We start from the raw sequence: 23331 nt of genomic DNA, 5'->3' as shown, positions 1-23331 counted from the left end.
CATATTCAACAAGAAAAGCAGCAAAAGATTTGTTAATAGTTTTTTTTTTTTTTGTTGCTAATTATGTTTTGTTTTACATTCAAGAATATGATGCTAATATTGATATTAATACATGTTGCCAAACATTGAAGTATCCTAATTTCCTTATCAAGAAAAAGTTCCCTATCTTATAGACTTAAATATGTTTCTTAGAAACAAATTAAGAACCAACAATATTTGACAAACTTGAAACTCACGTTTCACCAACCTCCTTTAAGAATTTTCCCCTACAAAATCATTCATATTGATCATACCATTATATAATTTTTCCTCATCTTCCCAAACATGTCTAAAGTAAATGCAAAAAGACATGCAATGGAGAAAAAATCAAGTGACCAAGAATCAAAGAAATTGAACCAAATAATTTTCCACAAACACCTCAAAAGAGTGTACCCTATAGGATTACAAAAAAGTTCTTCATCTTCATCCATATCTTCATTTTCATCATCACTATCACAAAATTCAAATGACCCTTGTTTCACAGATTCTTTAACTATAGCAGATGAAGAAGTCTCATTAGCACTTCATTCGATTTCACCGCGACAGAGAAGAGAACATACACTTATTAATATTTCACAGCAACAACAAAATCAACACGCGGCTGAGCTTGGTGAATTGAAAAGATGCAGCTGGATCACAAAGAACTGTGGTATAAACATTTTGATTTTTTTTTTTCGTTATCATTTTACTTTCTTTTGCATAAATAGAATCAATTCTGCGATAAGACAGTTTCAAATTTTTGCATACACAACAATATTAAGGTAAATTCCAATAACATTTTCACCAATGAGGTAAATTCCAATTCTGCTATATCAATGTTGTGCAGATAAGGCATACATAGAATTTCATGACGAATGTTGGGGAGTTCCAGCTTATGATGACAAGTAAGAACTGTTCAATATGTTACAACTTTTTCTTTTTTCCTTCAAACACAAAAATATTTAGTTACATATGCATTCACCATAGTCGGTATATGTCAGCACAGTTGGATAAATATAAGACGATGAATTTCATATTTCAAATTCGATAAACCAGATTTAGAAAGCAACTGTGGGATAAGGTGTCGGGCCTTTTACCGTAGGACAGGCAGCCCTCAAAGCTGCGTCAAGTAAGATGGCCAAACACGAGAAAGCGTGTCTGACAATCAACATGCTTTTATACCATTTGCTTTTGACACTTTCGGTTTCCTAGCACCAGAGGCTGTTGACCTTCTACATCGAGCTCAAAAGGTCATGCATAACAATGTCGTGTCTCCTAGGTCCATGAATGTTGTGTTTACGAGGATTGGTTTTGCCATCCAAAAAGGTCTAGCGGCGCAACTTGTTGCCCGCTTGCCTTCTATTCAAGTGTAAATAATGGTTTATATATATATATTTGAACAACATGAAAGCAACTTGAAATATGCGATACTCAATCTTTTATCCAACAGTTCTGATAGACTTGGTATTTTGACCAAAAGGAATCCATTTCCATATGTTCATATGCATTTGCCAACTTTTTTATTTGCTTGAACACTGAGACAGAAAACTGTTCGAGCTGCTTGCATTGTCGGGATTGCTGATAGATTACAACTGGACAGAAATTCTAAAAAGAAAAGAAGTTTTAAGGTAAAAACCTTCTATATGCATGTTTGTTTGATTTGTAATTACATTAACATATTTGTATAATTTTGTTCTTGACACAGACAAGTTTTTGCTGGATTTGATCCTTACACTGTTTCCAAAATGGAGGAGAAGGAAGTTATCGACATAGCATCAGCCACAGAACTTGTTTTAGCTGAGTGCAGAGTAAAGTGCATAGTCGACAATGCCAAATGCATGATGAAGGTAAGTACATAACATATATTTAATGTTTATACATCGACATTTTTCACTACATGAGTCAACTATCTTCTTATTAACAATCTAAAACGAACACAAATTTTAGAAAATGAAAACTGAAAATGCTTTGAGAACCCTTATTGGCGATTTTTTTTTTCTTTTTCTACAGATTAGGAGGGAATTTGGATCATTCAGTAGCTATATATGGAGTTACGTGAATCACAAACCAGTGATTAACAAATACAGATACTCAAGAGATGTTCCATTGAGGACACCAAAAGCAGATGCCATAAGCAAGGACTTATTAAAACGCGGGTTTAGATATTTGGGTCCAGTGATTGTTTACTCTTTTATGCAAGTTGCAGGATTGACTATTGATCATCTTGTTGGTTGTTATAGGCACAAAGAATGTGTAAACCTAGCAGAAAGACCTTGGAAACATATTTAATTCACTTTTTTTTGTATAAACATCTTTTCAGTTTTGCATACATATTTAATTCAAGCCTTGAGGCCTTGTCTGTACTTTGCAGAAGACTTTATGTTTGGTATGATACCAATATAATGAGATTGAAAATATAATATGATTTCAAATTATAACTCTATATGATTTGGTTGACCATTATTATAGTTAATTTACTTTTAATAACAACCCAGGAGAGGAACAATTGTGAACACAAAATAATCAAAGCACAATTGTTTAATTAATCAAGGAAATCACAATGGAAATATAACATTGAATATTGTTTAATATGTGATAAATTGTTCAATCATGGTATCATCCAATCAATCCCCTTTCATATATTGCTCGAAGAGTATCAACCTTAACCTCGACAAGAACCACGTTCATAACCCAAACAGGATTCTTAATCAAAGCAGATGCAAATCCACCATAGCTAGCATTCATATCCAAATGATTTATGGCCCCAAAGATTTATAGCATTCATCAACAATACGAGCTTGCTTTCTATTTCCTGAGAGTTTAGCCGATTCCCTATTAGAAAGCATCCTGAGAGGCAATGTCATTAGGCGTTAAGAACGTCGTATGTGAAACATATTGAACTCCTAGAATCTTGTTTTGCATCAGAAGCGTTCTTGTCTCCATTCATATTAATCTCTCCTTGATAAGCCTCATCTTCGCCTGAGGATCCACTTGTCGTTGACCTGGTTGTAACAACAGGTTTCCAAGTTCAGAAGGATCAGATGTCTGTGGTCCAATATCAGAAGGATCAAATCCCTATTTCCATGAATATTAGAAGAAGAAAACATTAGTACTGCATAGCATATCAAACTTTAAAGAATATAATAGAAATACAGTAAGCCAAAAGTAAAATATGAGGTATGTACCACATATACTTGAAAAGCGGTAAACATGTAGAGTTTTTATTTTGGGAGTTTCTACGGTGCAGTAAGAAAACTTGACTTTTTTAAAAAAGTTAATTTTGATTTTGTTGATTACTGATTAATGATCTAGTAATGCATTTAGTAATGCTTGCAACATCTTGGACTTACATCGTTGGAATCTTTAACATGCAAACAGAGTTGATGATATTATGTGAAGTGTTACACAGTTAAAACAAGGTAGGATAAAATTAAATTAAGTGTAGTCTTGTCACTACGTTTTTGATGTTATAGCGTTAACTTCACCAAAAAAATCATTCTCATGACTTCACCATAGAATTTTCCTTTTATTTTATCTTGTTGGTCAATAATATATAAGTGGACCGTATTAAATTTACCTTACATACCATCGCACTAAACATATTATTTAATTGATCTCATGGCAAAGCAACCAAAAATTTTAAAAATAAAACAAAAACGACATTAATGCCTCGTTTTAACTAGTTTAAAGTTTCCTTTCATTTCATTTATAGAAGCCTCATTCATTTGACCATAATCACGAACATTAGACGAGCACACATGACAACATTCGTTTAGACCATAATCACGAACATTCGATATACAATTCCAATTGAACTAGCAAAGTATATTTTTTAACCCTTTTTTTTGTTCAACGCACAATGTCTTGCCGAATCTTGTGAATATTTAATGTAAGAGTAACTTGGTGAGCAAGGAAAGGTGGGTGGGCCTATTCTTTTCACATCAACGTAATAAGATGATTATTACTTTTCCCACCCAATGTTATTCTTGCACGCCCTTTTTTTTTTCTTTCCAAAATACCTTTGGTTTGGATTATATAATCCGAACCAGCTTTGGGTTATAAAATTTGAAACATTTCGACCTTGTTGGAGCCTGCAGCACCCTGAAGGATCTTAATGCTGAAGTGCATTTGAATGGTTCGGATTATATAATACAAAAAACTTTTAGTCAATTTGATTATATAATCCAAAATGTGTCAAACACCCTATCAAAAGTCAACAATTAGAGTGGAAAAAGGGTCATTCCGGGTTATATAATTTGAAATGTGTAAAAAACATTTCAGATTATATAATCTTGAACTGTATAAGCTCAGAGACAGACAATGTCTGTTTTGGTTGAAACATGCATTTGACACTTTAAATTGCTTATAAACTACATAAACATCTGTTGATTAGATGTCCAAACATAAAATTAAATTCAAAATGGAAATTAACATCACAACACAATTTTCAACATTAAATTAAAAACACAAATTATCCAAAGGTTACAAACCAAATGTTAAGACATAACATTAAAATTAAAAGAAAAATTATCCAACGGTTACAACACCATAACATAAAATCAGCCCCTGCCACCCTCAACATCAAACCTATGGCGGTAAACTCGTCCTCCATGAACCTCTCTCAAGACTTCTTCCAAACTAATCCATTGGGGAAACCCTTGCACAATCACACCACTGGACATGCCAGCATAAACATGGTATCTGATACGGCCCAACCTTCCAGCCAAATCCAAGTACCCCCTGCTCTCCATCTTGCTCAACAACAATCTCATCAAGGGCATTATGCTCTGACGACCTTGGGACCTGAACATCCTCGTCTGGAAGAATCATGCGTGGATGTGAGATGATATAAAACCATCTGATGTATCCTAGATTCGCCTCCACAACCTGCATCGCAGGGTGCCCAATTGTTTATCTATGTGCCCATCTGGCGCACATAGATCCTTGTTACTCATACCCCTAAAATGTTGAAATACCAAAGTCTGCAACAAAGACAACCACATGTAAATATACATTACAATCAAGACATACATGTTACTAAACAAACATACTTATTTATTTATTTATACCTGCAACAAAGATAAGTATCCTGACAGATGCTTGGTATTGTAATGGGAGGTGTAACGCCCTATTTCTATTAAAGCGATAATACACGTGAATAATATAAATATTCAAGAAATAGACGCTACGTCTTCACATAAAAATTCAAACAACATGCATATATAAAAATTCTCAACAGTCGCAGCGGATATAAGTCATACATCTCCAAAGTATACATGTCATGAGATCAATATACATCATTATATAAATTCTCCAAATCCCGACATATGGGTAAAATCTCAATAATAAATAAATCCAACAAAGACATAAAGACCAACGTCCTAATCAGAGCCTAATCTAAGACTCCAAGAACGATAACGGAGATTAGCTCCTGCTATCCAAGCACTCACCAAAAGAAAACTACTCATCTACTCTGTCTACCCATTCATACAAACAAGTAGGCGGTCGAAACCACAGGGGTTAAGCTTCACATCAATCATAATCAACAAAATAGATTTGAATATAAATAAACCAATTCAAGTTCCAATTAATTAATATGAATATTCAATTTTAATATTACTTCATAATAATACTTCAAAGTATCACAACCAATTACTCACATTCACAATTAGGAGTCATGCCACAACATGGTATGTTCTTAGACACGACACCTAAATGCATGTGGTACCGACATCACCAACGTCTAGGCCGTCACCCATGATGCCAACAGAACATCATAATCACCTCAATTGGATATAAAATCCATCACCATCAGTCATGAATGCGTGAACATATGACTCAACAACAAATGCATATGTTCACACAAACAATTCACCACATTCTCACCAAACACTTAACATATATGCATTCACCAACAATTCACCATTACTTGACATATATGAACTCACCAACAATTCACCACAATCATTCAACATATATATATTCACCAACAATATCATAATTAATCAATATATATGTATTTACAAATATCATCTTCTTCACATAATTCAATATCAATACATGACTTTCCCACATTCCAAGTAACGAGAAAATACAACACCTTATCATGAACATCGTATCCAATGCTTAACAATTATTCACATCTCTTCACTTAATCAAATAAAGCTAATCACAAATGGTTCATAAGGTAACCGGCTTAAAAGAATCATTATCAACAAAGTCCGTATCAAGTGGCAAACAACCAACATTGATAATTTTCAAAGCAAGGTAACTTGTTCAAGTTTGGAAACCTACAATTCAATCTTAATCAATCATATAAGTATGAGCATGGGCCACTTACGAACTATCAAGCATTAGTTCAAAGATTAGCCTATGTTCGTATGAGAAAACCCCAAGTTCACATATTCCACAATCCCACCCGAAAATCAAGTTTGATATAATTAAGACATTAAACCATCCTTACATGTCTCGTCTAAGTCTATATGAACTGTAGACCAAGCTTGTAGTTATTTTAATGCACAAAAGTTCATTTTCCGACAAATTCGAAAATATCAAAAGTTCAAGTTTCAAACCATTTAGAAAATCTCAAGTTTGGATAAGTAAAACATGTTCCAGTAAATAAAGGAGTATAAACAGTGATTAAACAAGTTGAAAGAAATATTTTACAAAGCTCAGATTGATCCCCGAATGCCCGGAAAGAAAATCAAAAGTTGCTGAAACTGGGCTCAAGTGTTGGCCCAGTCGAATGAGAATGCAGTGGCTAGTCGTCAGAACGAAGGGGAGGCTGAGGAGCGAAGTCTTGATCGGTTCTTGAGGAACAATCCACCGACATTCGAGGGGAGGTTTGATCCAGAGGGAGCCCAGACTTGGGTACAGAGCATGGAGCGGATATTCCGTGCTATGGTGACGGGAGATGACCAGAAGGTCAGATTGGCGACTCATATGCTTGCTGAGGAAGCTGAGCAGTGGTGGACTAATGCCAAAAGAAGACTTGAGTTTGGTGAAGAAGTTGTGACCTGGACAAAGTTCAAAGCTGAATTCTTGAGGAAATATTTCCCTGAAGACTTGAGGACCAAGAAGGAGGTTGAGTTTTTGAATCTGAAACAAGGAAGCATGTCTGTAGCCGAGTATGTGGCGAAGTTTGAGGAGCTTTCGAGGTTTTGTCCGTACATCAATGTTGAAGATGTTATGGTTTCGAAGTGTGTGAAGTTTGAGAGTGGGCTTAGGCCGGATATCTATCAGTATATGTGTTCAGGAGATCCGAGACTTTGATACTTTGGTGCATAAGTGTCGTATGTTTGATGATGCTGGAAGAGCTAAGACTAATTACTACAAGGCTCAAAATGAGAAGAGAGGAAGAGGCCATGGAGTTGGAAAACCGTACAACAAGGACAAAGGAAATAAGAGAGAAGCCGGTGGGGGCTCTAAGCCGAATTTGGCGGATGTCAAGTGCTACAAGTGTGGAACTATGGGCTATTATGCCAATGATTGTAAGAAGGACATTAATTGTCACAAGTGTGGGAAAGCGGGTCACAAAGGCTTTTGAATGCAAGGGTGTTGCAAATGATGTTACTTGCTACAATTGTGGAGAGAAGGGTCATATCAGTACTAAGTGTACCAAGCCGAAGAAGGCGGCGGGAAAAATGTTTTCTTTGAATACGGAGGAAGTGGAGCAGCCGGATTATCTTATCCGAGGTATGTGTTTTATTGTTAATTATGAAAAATTAATAAAGCCTTGTTTGTGCGAGAGAGTTCAGTTATATACACACATTATTTATATTATTCTTTTTTTACTATATATATATATATATATATGGACCGTCATAATATTCCTCAAAGCTTAGAAGCCCTCTGGAAGGACTTAAACACCCTCCGTAAAGACCTAGAGGCCTTCCAGAGGGGTTATTGAATTTAGGCGCATCCTCCTAAAGGATGCCGCCCTCTTTAAACCTCCAGAAGCTTCTAGAAACCGCCTAAAATACTAAAATATCTCTGTTGCTTGGAGGCCAAGCAATAGTAACCCAAGCCCACAGCAGGCTATAAATACCACTCTAGAGATCATTCTCAAGCATCCGATAGTCAGCCTAAAACCCTAATATACGATTCTTAACCCTAGAATTTCTTATTGTACTTTTTGCAAGTACAATATATATATATATATTAGTAGCTAATGTAATTAATTTTGTTGGTAAAATATTTGTTTATAGGAAATAGAAATGTTCCATGAGATACCAATTCTAAGGCAGGAAAGTCTTCGTCTTGAATTGGAAATTCAACGTTATCTTGGAGATGACATGAAGGCTTTACGGTTTGATGACTTGACTAAAATTGAACATGAATTAGAAATATCTCTTGCTAAAGTTCGAAAGCGCCAGGTTAGTCAAAATTATTTTATCTATTCTATCTAGTAATTAGTTTATTTCTTCTTCAATATTCATGAACTTTGATCAATTTGGCTTTTATTTTATTCAAAAATAAAATTGCCTTTTTCTTTAACTTTCATAGTTTTTGACACATAGGAATGAAAATGAAATTAACTTGATCAAAATGTTGAATGAAACCAATATATCAATGAAACATAGGGTCTGGGTGTATTATAATCTTCAAGATTGTTTGCAAGGGTGTAACCTTTATGGAGTCTTCATTAGTTATTTAATTTTCTATATATGTAATTAGATTAGAGTGTATTTCTTGTTCATTTTAATCAATATTATATCTTTTTCTGTTAAAAAATAAAAAATTGACCAATTTGTAATTTACCTTGTAATATAATATTTTCATGACTATCCTTCAACACAAATTATTGACACATTATTTTTAATGCAGAATGAGCTCATGCAGCAGCAAATTGATAATATGATCAGGAAGGTGACATATATAATTAAACTAACCCTCTCTTTAGTTAATCATTGACTATTAATAGACACATGATCCATAATTGTATATATGTTATTGTGATTCAGGAAAGAATCTTGCAAGATGAAAATATCAATTTATCCAGTCATGCCAAACATGGGTGTAATGGATGAATTTGCATTTTTTGAGGACCAACCTCTTCAGCTGGCATAACCAAATTTTCATGACTATGAACTCAATACCTGGTATCTCGATCAGGCATGAATATTAATTAGTTAATGGTATATATTATTAAACATCATTAATTAATTTCTTATATTAATAATATAATATTATGTTTAATTATTGACATGTCTTTGGAATTGTGGAATATCGATCATACCTTGATATATAGGTGTATAATGCAGCTTGGACACTATTAATCCTACTATATCTCTGTGTTTATTTATGACTTAAAAGGAAGTATTAATTAGGCATATGTAGTAGATACCTATATATATTCACGGGTAACTTTAATTGATTTGCGTGTTTATACTATATATCTTAATCATAGTATATAGTAATATACGAAGGGCTATACTATACGTCTTGGTAATATATTTATTGTCATCATTATAGTTATTGTCGTTATTGCACTAGCTTCTATATATATATAGAAGCTTATTATAGCATCGCAAATGCTTGAGTCTGCAAAATGGACTATTCGGTTTGCTTCTCTAAAGCCCAAATGGGAGTGAGACCTAGATTACTCTCTCTTGTTTAGAGGGTATTTACCATTTCAAGATATCAATCAATCAAAATGTAATATACAAATGTAATATTAAATGTCAAATAAATGAGTCAATTTTTCTATAAAAAAAAAATCAATTTTAATAAGGTAATTTTTAATTTTTATTTAATTATATTTATGTATACAATTTTAATTAATTTACACTATAGGGCTTGTAACAATTAAAATTTCACATCAAATTCAACCCATCATGGCTATGTTTGGTAACACGAATAAGCTAGCTTATAGCTTGTTGAACTAGCTTATAAACTTGTTTTGATATAATAAGATGTGTTTGGTAAAAAGCTTTTTTCACTAGCTTATAGCATTTTTTGAGAAGCTATTTCAAGTAGCTTTTGAGCTTATAGCCGGTAGTTTTTTATATTTTCTTCCAATTTTAACTCTATTAATTTAATTTAATTATTTTTTAATAAAACAACATGTTCATGGCTTAAAAAATACCGGCCAAAATTTGAATTTGTAAGGTTGAGATTAATGAAGCATGGAAGGTATTTTGTATGGTTATAACTGGTAGCACAGGATTCTTATGTTATTCATGGTCTGGAAAATTTATTTTGTGGTAAAGGCATTCTCAAAGGATTTCTTAACATTAATGCATTTTATTGAGTTGTGTATGGAAAATCCTTAGTGTATACTTTTTCTGGATAATTTTTTGGATGTAATGGGGTTTTATTATGAGTGGTGTTGGAATCCGAGGATGTGTCTTTTGAGATAGTGGTGTGCTCGCTGGTTGGTGGTTTGGGTGTGGCAGGTTCGGCCTTGAAAAACTTTGTCTGCTTTGGGGCTTATAATTTTTCTGTCATGCTGGTTTTCCCATCTGCTGTCATGGGTTTTTACCTTTTTGTTATGCAGTTCGGCCATTTAGTGTAGGCTGTGTTTACAGCTGTTTGTCTGGGTTTGTTTTCGGCTGTTGGGGAGCACAATATATGATTTTAGATAATTATTTTGAATGATTAATTTGATCAGGCCCTTCGTAACTTAAAATGATTATACAATGCGATATCATAACTTATTCCACCTCAATGTTTGTTTTGCTTTGATAAGTAACTTGATATTTTGTGTTTGCAGGAAGAGCAAACAAATGAGCAGGTGATGATGGAAAGGGAAATAGCACAAAAGAGGAGAATTTTATATATCTTCTAGATCAGGTAAGTTGAACTTCTTTAAATTCTCTGATTTCTTTCAATCTTCTTTAAATTAATATATTGTTTTTGGCATGTGCATCAGCTCTGTTCTTTGTGTGCATTGAATTTCATCATGGTCTTAGCTTAGTCGAATGGTGATTACTGTCTGATCAAATATTGGTAAGTTTCAATTTTCTATTAACAAGCATCATTTGTTGCATTTTTATCTGTCAAATATCTTCATTTGTTAATCCTAGCACGATGTATGTTCAGATTTTTTAAGCTACTGTGTTGTAGTTTTAGAGACTTAAAGCAATAAATATGATGTGTCCCACTAAATTCATTAAGCTGAAATGTTGTCTATTTTGGTGCAAGGTTTTCAATGTCGAGGGTTTATGATTATATCAAGGACCTGAAAAATAATCTGGACATATACAAAATTGGGTTTAGAGTGTTAGATTCGTGGAATGTCGGTGCTAGCAATGGGAATCAACATATGGAGTTCATTATCGGAGATGCCAAGGTTGCACAAATTAACTTATATTTGTTGCAAATCCATTAATAACTTATATTTGTTTGTTTTGGTGCCTTTCAGGAACCTCTTATGCTTTTTGCTTAGTCATCTTGTCACAATATCATTTGGTTTTGCCTGACAAGTAAATAATCTGCAGGTTACATGGACATTAGGAGTTGTTTCACATCTTGGCATTTGGTTCAGTGCTCCAACTATCTTCTACATAGGTCAGCTACGTAAAATACTGTCAAATTAAAATCCAAAGTTGATGAAGATTTTTTTTTCCGATGTCCCGATACTTGCAAGATAGAGATCTAGAATAGAGGTAAAACAAGTCTCATATTGGCGTTTGATGTCAGTCAAAGTCATCCCTGGAGCTAGGGAACTTGCAGATAAATTGGGTGTGAAACTTTTTATTGTCGATAGTAGTTAACATCTATGTGATCAGTTTAAAGATTGCATGGACAAAATTATATTAAGGAGGAGAAAAAGAAAAAATCTGCTGATGAGGGCAGGCAGTCTTCCCATGCATTATGATGATCAAATGATCTATTTTAATTGTGATTGCAATGTTTGTGATGACAACAGTTTTCTTTGCAAATACAGTATTATTGAGTTTCCTTTCCTTCACAATTTTCCTTTTGAGAAACTTTCTGAAATAATGTAATAAATTTGAAATTCGATTCAACACATCAGCGGCAACATTCTTGGCCTCAGTCTCTTTGACTCTTTGTTCTCTAATTGGAGCTTGGTATTGGAATGATAGGCCTTGCCTTTCTATTGATTTTCCAATGATACATATACAATGTCAGATTCTGTGTCTATTTGCTATGCAATCATGACTATTTAATGACAATTATATTCTAATAATAACAATAATATTCTAATAATGACAATGATATTCTAATAATTCTAATACACCCCCGTAGTCGAAACGGGAGGTTGACGAATGTTGAGACTATCACAAAAATCATCAAAGAGTTGCAACGGAAGTCCTTTGGTGAAGATGTCAGCGATTTGGTAACGTGAAGGGACATGTAAGACTCGTACTTGGCCACGGGCGACTTTCTCACGCACAAAATGTATATCCATCTCGATGTGTTTGGTGCGTTGATGTTGGACTAGGTTGCCGGATAAATAGACAGAACTCACATTGTCACAATAAACCAGAGTGGCTGTTGTGACTGGGCAATGTAGTTCCAACAGTAAGTTTCTAATCCAACAAGATTCAGATACTACATTGGCGACTCCGCGGTACTCGGCTTCGGCACTGGACCGAGAGAGGGTGTGTTGACGTTTGGCAGACCATGAGATTAAATTGTCACCAAGATAAACACAGTAACCAGAGGTGGATCGCCTGGTGTCCGGGCAACCAGCCCAATCTGCATCAGTGTAAGAAACCAATTTGCTGACAGAGGAGGGATGTAAGTGAAGGCTGAAATCAATAGTGCCATGAATATACCGAATGATACGCTTCAGTGCTGACATATGTTGCGTTTTAGGGTCATGCATGAATAGGCATACCTGTTGTACTACATAAGAGATATCGGTTCTTGTGAAAGTTAAATATTGTAGTGCTTCTGCAAGACTCCGATATTCAGTTGGGTCATGATATGGATTCCCATAAGAGCCACTGATTTTTTCCTTGGTGTCGACTGGAGTGGGTGACGGTTTGCAAGAGGACATGCATGCTCGTTCTATAATCTCCTCTGCATATTTTCTTTGAGACAAGAAAAGACCACCTGTGTGTTTAGTGACATATATTCCTAGAAAATAACTTAGAGGACCCAAATCCTTCATGGCGAATTCAGAACTAAGTTTAGACATAATAGAGTCACGAAGAGCATCAGATGAAGTAGTGAGAATTATGTCATCCACATATAGAAGGATATAAGAAGTATCAAGGCCACGATGAAAAACGAATAAAGAGTGATCAGAGATGTTGTGAGAGAAACCCAATGTGGCAACATAGTCAGTGAATCTTTGGTACTAGGCACGCGGTGCTTGTTTTAAACCATAGAGAGATTTCTTGAGGAGACAAACATGCTCAGGATATTGTGGATCACGGAATCCAGGAGGCTGGTGCATATACACGGTTTCGTCAAGATTTCCATGCAAAAAAGCATTTTTGACATCTAGTTGATGGAGACACCATGATTTGGATATTGCAATGCTAAGTACCATGCGAATAGTGGCTGGTTTGACGACAGCGCTGAAGGTTTCACCACAATCGACACCTGATTGTTGATTAGCACCATTACCTACAAGACGAGCTTTGTATCGCTCAAAAGAATCATCAGATTTCTTCTTGTGCCTGAAAATCCACAAGCTTCGAATAACATTAGCATTAGAGGGACGAGGAACTAATTCCCACGTCTTATTTTCAATAAGAGCATAATATTCGTCTTTCATGGCCATTTTTCAATTAGGATCTCGTAACGCATCAATGGGATTTGTAGGTAAAGGAGAGATAGTTTGGTTGGTTGATGAGTGTATGTTGAAAAGCGTACGAGGTTTGACAATACCGTGTTGTGAACGGGTTCTCATTTGAGGTGAATGAGGTGCTGGAGGGGAAATGGATGTTGGAATCGGTGGAGAAGAGGTGGTAGGTGTAGTTTGTGGAGATGAGGTCGTTGTCTGGGAGGGAGAAGGTGTTTCAACTGTGGGTGTAGGTTGTTGGGCCGAGGAGGTTGGTGAGAGGGGAACACTTGTGTGGTTTGTGGTTTGAGGGGTAGGAGTTTGTTGGGCTGCTGGTGATGGTGATTGAGTGGCGGTTATGTTGGGAGAGGGAGTTGCTGGATATGTGGTGTACAAGTGTGAGGGAAGTAGGGGGATTTTTCCATCATCTAAAAAATTATAGTCAGTCGTTGTAGGAGCATTCATGGTGGAAAAGGGAAACGTATTTTCCTCAAAAATGACATGTCGAGAAATAATGATTTTACGACTTGACAATTCATAACACTTATAACCTCTATGGTCAGACGGATATCCTAGAAAGGCACATGGTGTAGACCGAGGTTGGAGTTTATTCCTAGTGGTGGGCGGAATTAATGGATAGCAAAGACATCCAAAAACTCGGAGGTGTGAATAAGACGGGTCTTTTTGGTAGAGAATTTTGGTGGGTGATTGGAGAGTGAGTTTCTTATTTGGAAGTATGTTGTGTAGGTAAGTGGCCATTTGAAGAGCATGGTGCCAGAAAACTGGTGGAATAGAAGCATGGGCAAGGAGAGTTCGAATTATATTATTGATTGTACGAATTTTTCTTTCGGCTTTTCCATTTTGAGGGGAGGTATGAGGACAAGAGAATCGAAAAGACATTCCATTTTGTTCACAAAACTTATGAAAAAGAGCATTATCGTATTCCTTGCCATTGTCACATTGAAAACATTTTATTTCACGTTCAAATTGTGTTTTAATGTGAGCACGGAATTGTAAAAAAATGGAATGTACTTGTGATTTGTTTGAGATTGGAAAAGTCCATAAAAAATTAGTAAAATCATCAAGAAATACATAGTAACGATGCCCTCCGGAGCTTAATACCAGAGAACTCCAAAGATCGCTATGAACAATGTCAAAAAGCATACAAGTAAATGACAATGAATTGTAAAATGGTAATTTTATTTGTTTCCCAAGTGGACAAGAGTGACAAAAGAAATAATTTTGAAACTTATTACATAGCAAAAGTTTGTTTCGATGAAGAGAATTTAAGATAGGAGCTCCTAGATGTCCTAAACGACTATGCTATAACTCATTAGATGAAGCAGCAAAGGCGGATGGTGGTAGTGTTGTTGTGTTTGGTCTTGTGGGAATAGGGTAAAGGTTGCCAGAACTGTTACATCTCATTAAAAGCGTTCATGTCTGGAAATCCTTCACAGAAAAACCAAGATAATCAAATTCAACAGAAACGTCATTATCGATTGTAAATTTTCTGACAGAAACAAGGTTTTTGATAATTTTCGGTGCATGCAAAACATTGTTTAAGCTTAGGGAATTGGGTAAAGATGCATTACCACAACCAATTACAGGAATATGATGACCACTTCCAACAGTAATATTATTACTCGTATTAAAATAAGATGTGAGATTACCTCATTGCCCGTCATATGAGAAGTCGCCCTGCTGTCCATATACCATTGATCATCAGGAGGAGAGATGGAGAAAGTATGCATAGCAGCTTGGATGTCAGTCGGAGCATAATAAGATGAGCCTTGCTGATTGTTCATATGAGGTGGAGCAGTTGCCATGTGAGCTTGCTGAGGTTTAGGACCTAGTATGCCTGTTTGTTGATGGGGAGCACCGGTTGTCGGATATGGACACGGTGGAGTGGCCCATGGCTGCCATGGATATGCCCACTGCTGTTGTCTGGGATATGTGGGAGTGGTCCACTGAGGCTGGGAACGACCTCCACCACGACCATTGTTTCTACCCCTGCCACGGCCACCACGACCATTGTTTCGGCCACCACGACCAGCACCACTGTTGTTGTTGCGGTGGTTGCTCTGCTGAGAGGAAGTTGCTGAGGTCGCGTTATCATCAAGAGATGATACGAAAGCAGAGTTGCTGATGGAATTTGCTGCTTTCTTTGCTTTAGCCTTTCTTCTAGGATAATCATAGAACGAACTTTGTAAAAAGGTGGAAGAGAGTCTCCATGACGGATTTGTGAACCCACCGTAACATACGCATTTGTTAGGCCAGAGATAAGTTGAAGAACAAGCCTTTCGTTAGAAACGGGAGCACCAACATTAGAGAGTTGATCAGACAAGGATTTGAGATGTTGACAATAGGTGGATGCATCAGGAAATTGTTCCATATGGACATTAGAAAATTCTTGCTCTAGGTAGAGAGCCCGATAATTTTTATTATCATAGAAAATGTTGAATAATCTGTTCCACGCATTTTCCGCGGTTGAATCCCGCTCAATGATGGTGTGAAGAAGGTCATCAGAAATCGTGCCATAAATTCATTGAAGGACAACATCATCAAGACGTGCCCAGAGATTTGGATCGGTGTCTTTGAGATTAGGACATGATGTGATTTCAGATGGGATGATATGATCAATGACTTGATGAACACGGGCATGGATTGTGAAGAGTTCAGACCAAGTGTTATATTGACCCTTTTCAATACTTAGGGTAATTTTGATAAAAATTGGTGATGTTGGAGATGGTGAATGCGGGATGAATGAGAGGATTATATTGGTATTCTGTGTGGTTGCAGAGTTTTGGGGAGCGGAGGATGATTTGGGAGTGGAGGAGGGAGATGACTGTGCGGTAGACATGATGAGAGAAAGGAAGCTGATGAGAGCAGCGTGGGTGAGATGAGAGAAAGAAGAAGGTTGTGCAGCCGGTTATGTGAGGAGAGCGGCGGCACAATTAGGTTTAGGATCAGTACCTATGCTTACTGATACCATATTGGAATGATAGGTCTTGCCTTTCTATTGATTTTCCAATGATAAATATACAATGTCAGATTCTGTGTCTATTTGCTATGCAATCACGACTATTTAATGACAATTATATTCTAATAATAACAATAATATTCTAATAATGACAATGATATTCTAATAATTCTAATACTTGGACTGCTAATACTTCAAATATTTTCTTCCAGAGTCAATAAATCTATGGTGACACGAGGGCAACCGCAGTTTCCATCAAGTACATTTGCTTATTAACCTGTGTCCTTCTTGGTTTCTCATGCTTTATTCAATCTGCAAGACACTTTTTTCATGCAAACTATTTGATAAGCACACCAGATAGTTTTGTTCCTATTAGTAGTGTGGAATTAGCAGTCATAAGAGGTGGTGATTTTTGGTCACTCGATCTTCAAGGTATTTATTTTGCACTTAACTCGCTGCTTTGGTTTTTTGGTCCAATACCCATGTTTATTTGCTCATTGGTTATGGTTCATGTTCTTCATTATCTTGACTCAAATTCGAGGCTATTGCATTTGAATCCTACAAGATATCAGGGTGGCAAGTTTCAGATGGAAAAAAACAACTTAACTTATGAAGAGATACCTTAGCTAGACAGCTAGCAAGGAATCAGCAATGTTTCATAATGAAACACAAATTCAAGTGATAAATAAATTAATGTGTGAAAAACTATGTATGATATTCTTCTTTATAATTATATGATTACATTAGGTTAACAAAAGGAGGAAAAAAAAACAGAGATTATGTTCGGAGCTGTACAATTCTACAATATTAAACTCACAAACAAAAGTTATATATGATGTTTGGAAAAATACATTGAAAAATCTATAAGCTATGAAGCATTGACATGGTGTTGTGTTGATATTTTATTGATAGACTTATTTTAGTATTTAATAGAATAAGTTTTGAAAATAAAATAAATATTGAGATGTGGGGCTGTTTTGGAATTTAGAAGAGTAGTGGAAAAAGAGGAATAAGATAAAGTAAATAGAGGAGATATAAATAGGAGAAGACCTAGTTTAGAAAAGTTAGTACGTACGATCAGTTTTGGAGAAAAGGGAGAAAAGTCAAGAGAAGAGAGGAGAACCTTCAAGAGGGCTGCGATTTCGACTTTACTAAGGTAAGGGTGAGACTAGCATTCAATCCTATTAAGTCTGTAATTCTGATGATTAATTTAACAAGTGTAGGATTAATTTAGAGAAGTTGGAGAATTAGGTTAAATTGAGGAATTGATGATTAATTGATGAAAAGTTGTTAGATTGATGTAGAAACTGTTTACAAACCTTAGATAATCCATAGGATGATTACAGGAATCAGTTTTGTGATTTAAACCATGTGATTAGATGAATTTTCGTGAAAATTGCAAATCTGCCCGAGCCAACATTCATCGCTCGCCTTGCGAGCACATTTCCCTCGCCTTGCGAGCACATTTCCCTCGCCTTGCGAGCATTACCTTGTGGCTCGCCTTAGCGAGCAATTCACTCGCCATAGCGAGTGTGACTAGTGAGTCAAGCATGATTTTGTAGTTTCGACCCTTAAGTCGAACTCTAGATGATTTTGAGTGCCTGGATATGTATATTAATGATTAGGCAAATTTTTAGATTGAGATTGAACAGGAGGAAGTTAAAAATGAGATTTTTGGGTGAAAAATGTCAAGTTCCCGAGAGCACCCATTTCTTGTTCGCCAAGGCAAGCAGCTTACTCGACAAGGCGAATAGCCAATTTTCTGAACTCGCCATAGCGAGTAATGTTCCTCGCCTCGCGAGCTGCCCAGTTTCAGAATACCTTGTTTAGGGTTTTGCGATCTTTGTCGCACGAGATGTTACGAGTTGATCCTTGGGGTAGGAATGGAGGTTGGATATGATATTAATGATGATCCGCGAAGCTATATAATATGATTTTAATGTCGATATTAATGTGATATAATCGTATACGCATTACATGAATTATATATGATGCTTAAGTTGATGTTGATTATTATTTGATGTTGTTATATCTTGAGGTGTTTAAGTGCTGCCTATGTTGCTGTTGTTGGTTATGTGAAATGTTCAGATGCCTTATGTGGAAAATATATGATGTTTAAGTTGTTGATGCTTTTCATTAATATTGTTATGTTGTGAATTGCTTGTACTGTTTCTGTTGCTGTTGCATATTGATCAAGATGCAGGTGTTGGTCTAAGTTGTAAAGTTGTAAGTTGTCTTTCCAAAGTGTTTCCAAAGTATTGGAGTATTAAGTTGTTAATGTTGTCTAAGTTGTTGATATGGAGTTGCAAATGTTATATATGAAGATTATTATTGATGGTTACTTGTTGTATATGTTTAAATGATGTTGTCTTGCTGTTGTGATGAATATGATTTACTTTGATGATTAATGTGAGAATATTTATATATTGTGAAAGATGTTGATATGAAGTTGTAATAGTTGTATTTGATGATTATTGTTGATGTTGACTTGCTGCAAATTAATTGATGGTGTTGCCTTGCTGATTTGATGTATTAATATCATTAATATGCTAATGTTGGTTTAAGTTGTTTAAGTTTTAAGATGTTGATCCAAATTATTGGAGTCATAAGAGATGTCTAAGTTGTTAAGTTGTTAAGATGTTGAGTCCATTGCATACTCATTTACGTTGGGTTAAGTTACCAAGATGTTAAGTTGTAATTCTTTATATGAACTATTTAATGAAGTGATATATGATTATCTATGATGATATTATGATGTTTTCATGTTGTTAAATATAATTGTTGAATTATATATTTAATATTATTGTTTTGTTAAATCTCACCCCTTCTGCTTGGAAATGTTGCTCTTCGTATGAGTAACTTGCAGGTGATCGAGAGTAGGTTGTTGTTGTTTGCTGTCGTGAGTGGCTATTCGTCACTGAGTCTTTTAGGTGCTCTGATACGTAACGGGATGAGATCTTTTGTGGCTATTTTTTGTTCCTTACGTATTTAATTTACGATGTTAATTGACTAAGTTGTTTAACTGAGTTTTATGAGATGTTTGATGAGGCCTACGTGCCAAGACTTATTTATGTTGATGAATTAAATCCGCTGCGAAGTTTTGAATTAATATGTTGGAGGATAAATTGTTATTTATCTCATTTATGATTTTTAGAAGTGTAGCATTCCGTTTATGCGTTGATTACTCTGATAAATGTTATGAAATTTTTAAGTTGGGAAAACGGGGTGTTACATACAACCACTACCTCCACTACTCAGTTTTTGTCTCTACTACAAGACAAGAAAAACAGCTCTGCCTGCAACGATGTTCCTTCACAATTGGATTGGATTTGAAATTGATCCTTCATAGGACAATAACCATATCAGGCAAAAGATCATTGGTGATTGATCAAAGTTTCAAACGACTCTATTTTGAATGCGCTGGATATTCACAACGTCTCTTTCACACCTCTATATAAAGGAGTGAAGACTTAGAGTTTTGTACAGAAAAATACCAAGAATTACAAGTGGCAAAACTCTGCTGAAATTGTTCTGCGTTCAAAAGTTCACTTAGAATTTCTTATCAAAGTTCATATCTTAGAAATTCTAGAGTCTTAAGAGTCTATATCTGATTTGTATTGTGAACACCACTGATTGTATATCAAGTGTTCAACCTCAAACATTTTTCTTTTAGTTCTGTTCGAATTAAGAAGTCTCTTGCAGTTGTGCTTGAGCATTAGAAGTCTCTTGATTGTGTTTAGGAGCATAGGAAGTCTCTTGCAGTTGTGCTTGAGAAATTTGAAGTCTCTTGCTAGTTTTAAGCAGTGAGCAATTGTAATCAGATATTACATAGTGAACTCTCCTTGGAAGTGCAAGGGGGACAGGACTGACTTCCGGTTTATGGAAGGTACCTGTATAATTGCTTTGTGTTTTTCATTTCACTCTCTCTCTCTCTCTCTCTCTCTCTCTCTCTCTCTCTCTCTGTTTTATCCACTGCATCTAGTTCTAAACATCACTTCAGAAGTGGAACACTATTTGCTTCTGATCAGTGTTTTTCAGCTTAGGAGAAAAAGCTAACACAATTCAACCTCCCCCCCCCCCCCCCCCCCCCCCCCCCCCCCGCCCCCCCTCTTGTGTTTTTTCTCACCTTCACATTCAACTGACAACTGCTGGCGACTCATAAAAAGAAATTGACAAGCTCATACAAGAAGGAAAGCTGAGAGGATATGTGAAGGGGGAGCGAGGGGGCGGCCAAAGACGCCCCCTGAGGAAAAGAATGAGGACAGTCGCTGGAAAGATCCAAAAGAGCGCCACACCCTCAATACTATCTCAGGAGGTTTCACTAGAGGAGGCGAATCTAGTGCGTCCAGAAAGAAGTACGTACGACAGGTGAAGTTCATTGATGACATAGCTACAAAAACAGAACCCGAGCAAGATATCATCTTCACGCCAGAAGATGACGAAGGCTTGGTTCCCCACGACGATGACCCATGATCATCACTCTGCAGATCTTCAACTGGGACGTAAAGAGTCCTAATCGATCCAGGTAGTTCAGCTGATATTTTATATTATGAAGCATTCGAGAAACTAGGTCTTGCTCCGGAACAACTGCAGCCTTCCAAAGGCACCCTAGCAGGATTTACCGGCGAACAGGTACACGTCCGAGGATATGTAACCATCAAAACAACTTTCAGATCCAGGAGGGATACCAAAACCATTAAAGTAAAGTATTTAGTGATCAACGCGCCCAATAACCACAACATTATCGTTGGACGACCAGCCTTCAACATCCTAGGCGCTTTCCTATCTACAAAATTCCTGATCATGAAATACCCCTTGGAAAAAGGAAGGACGGGAATCGTACGAGGAGATCAGAAGATTCCCAGAGAATGCTATCACAACAGCCTAAGGTTACAAAAAACGAAGAAAAAAGAGAAGGTAGATGACCGGTCGCTAAGCGTCAACATGATTTATCTCGATCCCAAATAAAATTATCATCAAGAACACATTGAGCCAACTGAGGATTTAAAAGAGATCCAAATAGGCCCTGAACCACATCAGGTGACCAGGCTAGGTACTTCTCTAGACTTGAGTGAAGAAGCCTCCCTAACACGGCTATTAAGTTACAACTCATACCTCTTCGCTTGGAAGCCGTCAGATATGCCGGGAATCGATCCCAGCATGGTATGCCATCATCTCGCTGCAAATCCAAGTGTCAAACCAGTCGTCCAAAGAAAAAGGAAACTAGGGGATGAAAGAAGAAAAGTGGTCGAGGAAGAAGTAAAGAAACTGGTAGACGCCAGATTTATCAGTGAAATAAAGTATCCCACTTGGCTGGCCAACACCGTCCTTGTTAAAAAAGCAAACGAAAAATGGAGAATGTGCGTGGACTATACAGATTTAAACATGGCATGCCCTAAAGATCCATATCCACTCCTGAATATTGACCACTTGATCGATAGCGCCTCCGGATTCAAGACCCTCAGCTTCATGGACGCCTACTCCGGTTACAACTAAATCAAAATGGATCCTCTAGACGCTCCCACAACGGCGTTCGTGACAAACAACAAGAACTATCATTATGAAGTTATGTCTTTCGGTTTAAAGAATGCTGGAGCGACCTTCCAACGGTCAATGGATAAGATTTTTGAGAAATAGATTGGAAGAAATCTAGAAGTTTATATAGATGATCTGGTAGTAAAAACGAAGGAGAGCGACAAACATGAAGAAGATTTAAAGGAAATCCTGCAGCAAGTTTGTAAGTATAACATGCGACTAAACCCGGTCAAGTGCACTTTCGGAGTTCAGGCAGGAAAGTTCCTAGGTTTCCTGCTAACAAGGAGGGGTATAAAATTAAATCTAGATAAGTTCCAAGAAATCATTGAAATGCGAAGTCCGGAGACCATAAAGGAAGTAAAACAATTAACAGGAAGATTACCAGCCCTGTCTCGGTTCTTGTCAGTGTTGGCGACAAAGCCTTTTCTTTCTTCGCGTCCATTAAAAAGAAAGAGAACTTCACATGGACGCCAGAATGTGAGGACGCCTTCAACTCAATAAAGATATTTTTATCCAGCCCGCCTGTTCTTCATCATCCCACTAATGGAGCCATTCCTTTTCTTTATTTATCCATCTTCGCCAACGCAATGAGCTCCGTGTTAGTGCAAGATTCAGAATCTGGAGAAAAGCCTATCTACTTCGTTAGCAAGGTATTCAGAGGGGCCGGACTCAGGTATCAAAAAATCAAACTTTTAGCTCTAGCGTCGTTATAATTGCAAGGAAATTCCACCCATATTTCCAAAGTCATAGAATCGTAGTAAAAACTAATTTTTCCATCAAGCAAGTTTTAGGGAAACCAGACCTCGTCGGACGAATGGTTGCTTGGTCAATCAAACTCTCAGAATACGACATACAATTTGTGCCAAGAGGAAGTATCAAGTCACAAGTTCTGGCCAATTTCGTGGTAGAACTCACATCGCCATTAGAAAACTTAACGCCTTATGTATGGTTTCTCTCCGTTAATGGATCTTCTGATTTGAAGGGAAGTGGAGTAGTGATCGTTTTAGAAGGACCTAGTGATTTACTCATTGAGCAGTCTCTTCAATTCGAGTTCAAAGCAAGCAACAACCAGGCAGAATATGAAGCCCTCATAGCA

General features: G+C 36.5%; 2 protein-coding genes and 1 long non-coding RNA gene across 4 annotated transcripts; all 3 read left to right on the top strand.

Moving 5' to 3' along the window:
- The first annotated feature begins 293 nt into the window (after window positions 1–293).
- LOC25479532 (DNA-3-methyladenine glycosylase 1) lies at window positions 294–2435 on the top strand. 2 transcript variants are annotated; one of them, XM_013588051.3, is made up of 5 exons: window positions 294–685; window positions 866–923; window positions 1563–1646; window positions 1724–1865; window positions 2029–2435. In XM_013588051.3, the coding sequence occupies exons 1-5, from the start codon at window positions 325–327 to the stop codon at window positions 2305–2307; spliced, it is 924 nt and encodes a 307-aa protein (XP_013443505.1). In that variant the 5' UTR covers window positions 294–324; the 3' UTR covers window positions 2308–2435. The 2 variants fall into 2 exon arrangements, with proteins under 2 accessions (XP_013443505.1, XP_013443504.1); XM_013588050.3 differs by having other exon boundaries at window positions 294–688.
- A 4926-nt stretch (window positions 2436–7361) lies between these two features.
- Window positions 7362–9047, top strand: LOC112418460 (MADS-box protein FBP24-like). Its single transcript, XM_024774807.1, has 4 exons — window positions 7362–7713; window positions 8233–8393; window positions 8845–8886; window positions 8982–9047. Exons 1-4 carry the CDS (start codon window positions 7362–7364, stop codon window positions 9045–9047), a joined length of 621 nt encoding a protein of 206 aa, XP_024630575.1.
- A 2124-nt stretch (window positions 9048–11171) lies between these two features.
- LOC25479531 (uncharacterized) lies at window positions 11172–11932 on the top strand. The gene is made up of 2 exons (XR_003008659.2): window positions 11172–11311; window positions 11460–11932. It is a non-coding gene; the product is annotated as an uncharacterized lncRNA (long non-coding RNA).
- The last annotated feature ends 11399 nt before the right edge of the window (window positions 11933–23331 follow it).

The sequence above is a fragment of the Medicago truncatula genome, chromosome 5 (genome assembly GCF_003473485.1).
Source record: "Medicago truncatula cultivar Jemalong A17 chromosome 5, MtrunA17r5.0-ANR, whole genome shotgun sequence".
Classification (NCBI taxonomy): Eukaryota; Viridiplantae; Streptophyta; class Magnoliopsida; order Fabales; family Fabaceae; genus Medicago; species Medicago truncatula.
Note: the sequence above shows the minus strand (reverse complement) of the source record. Positions and strands in the feature narration are given on the sequence as shown.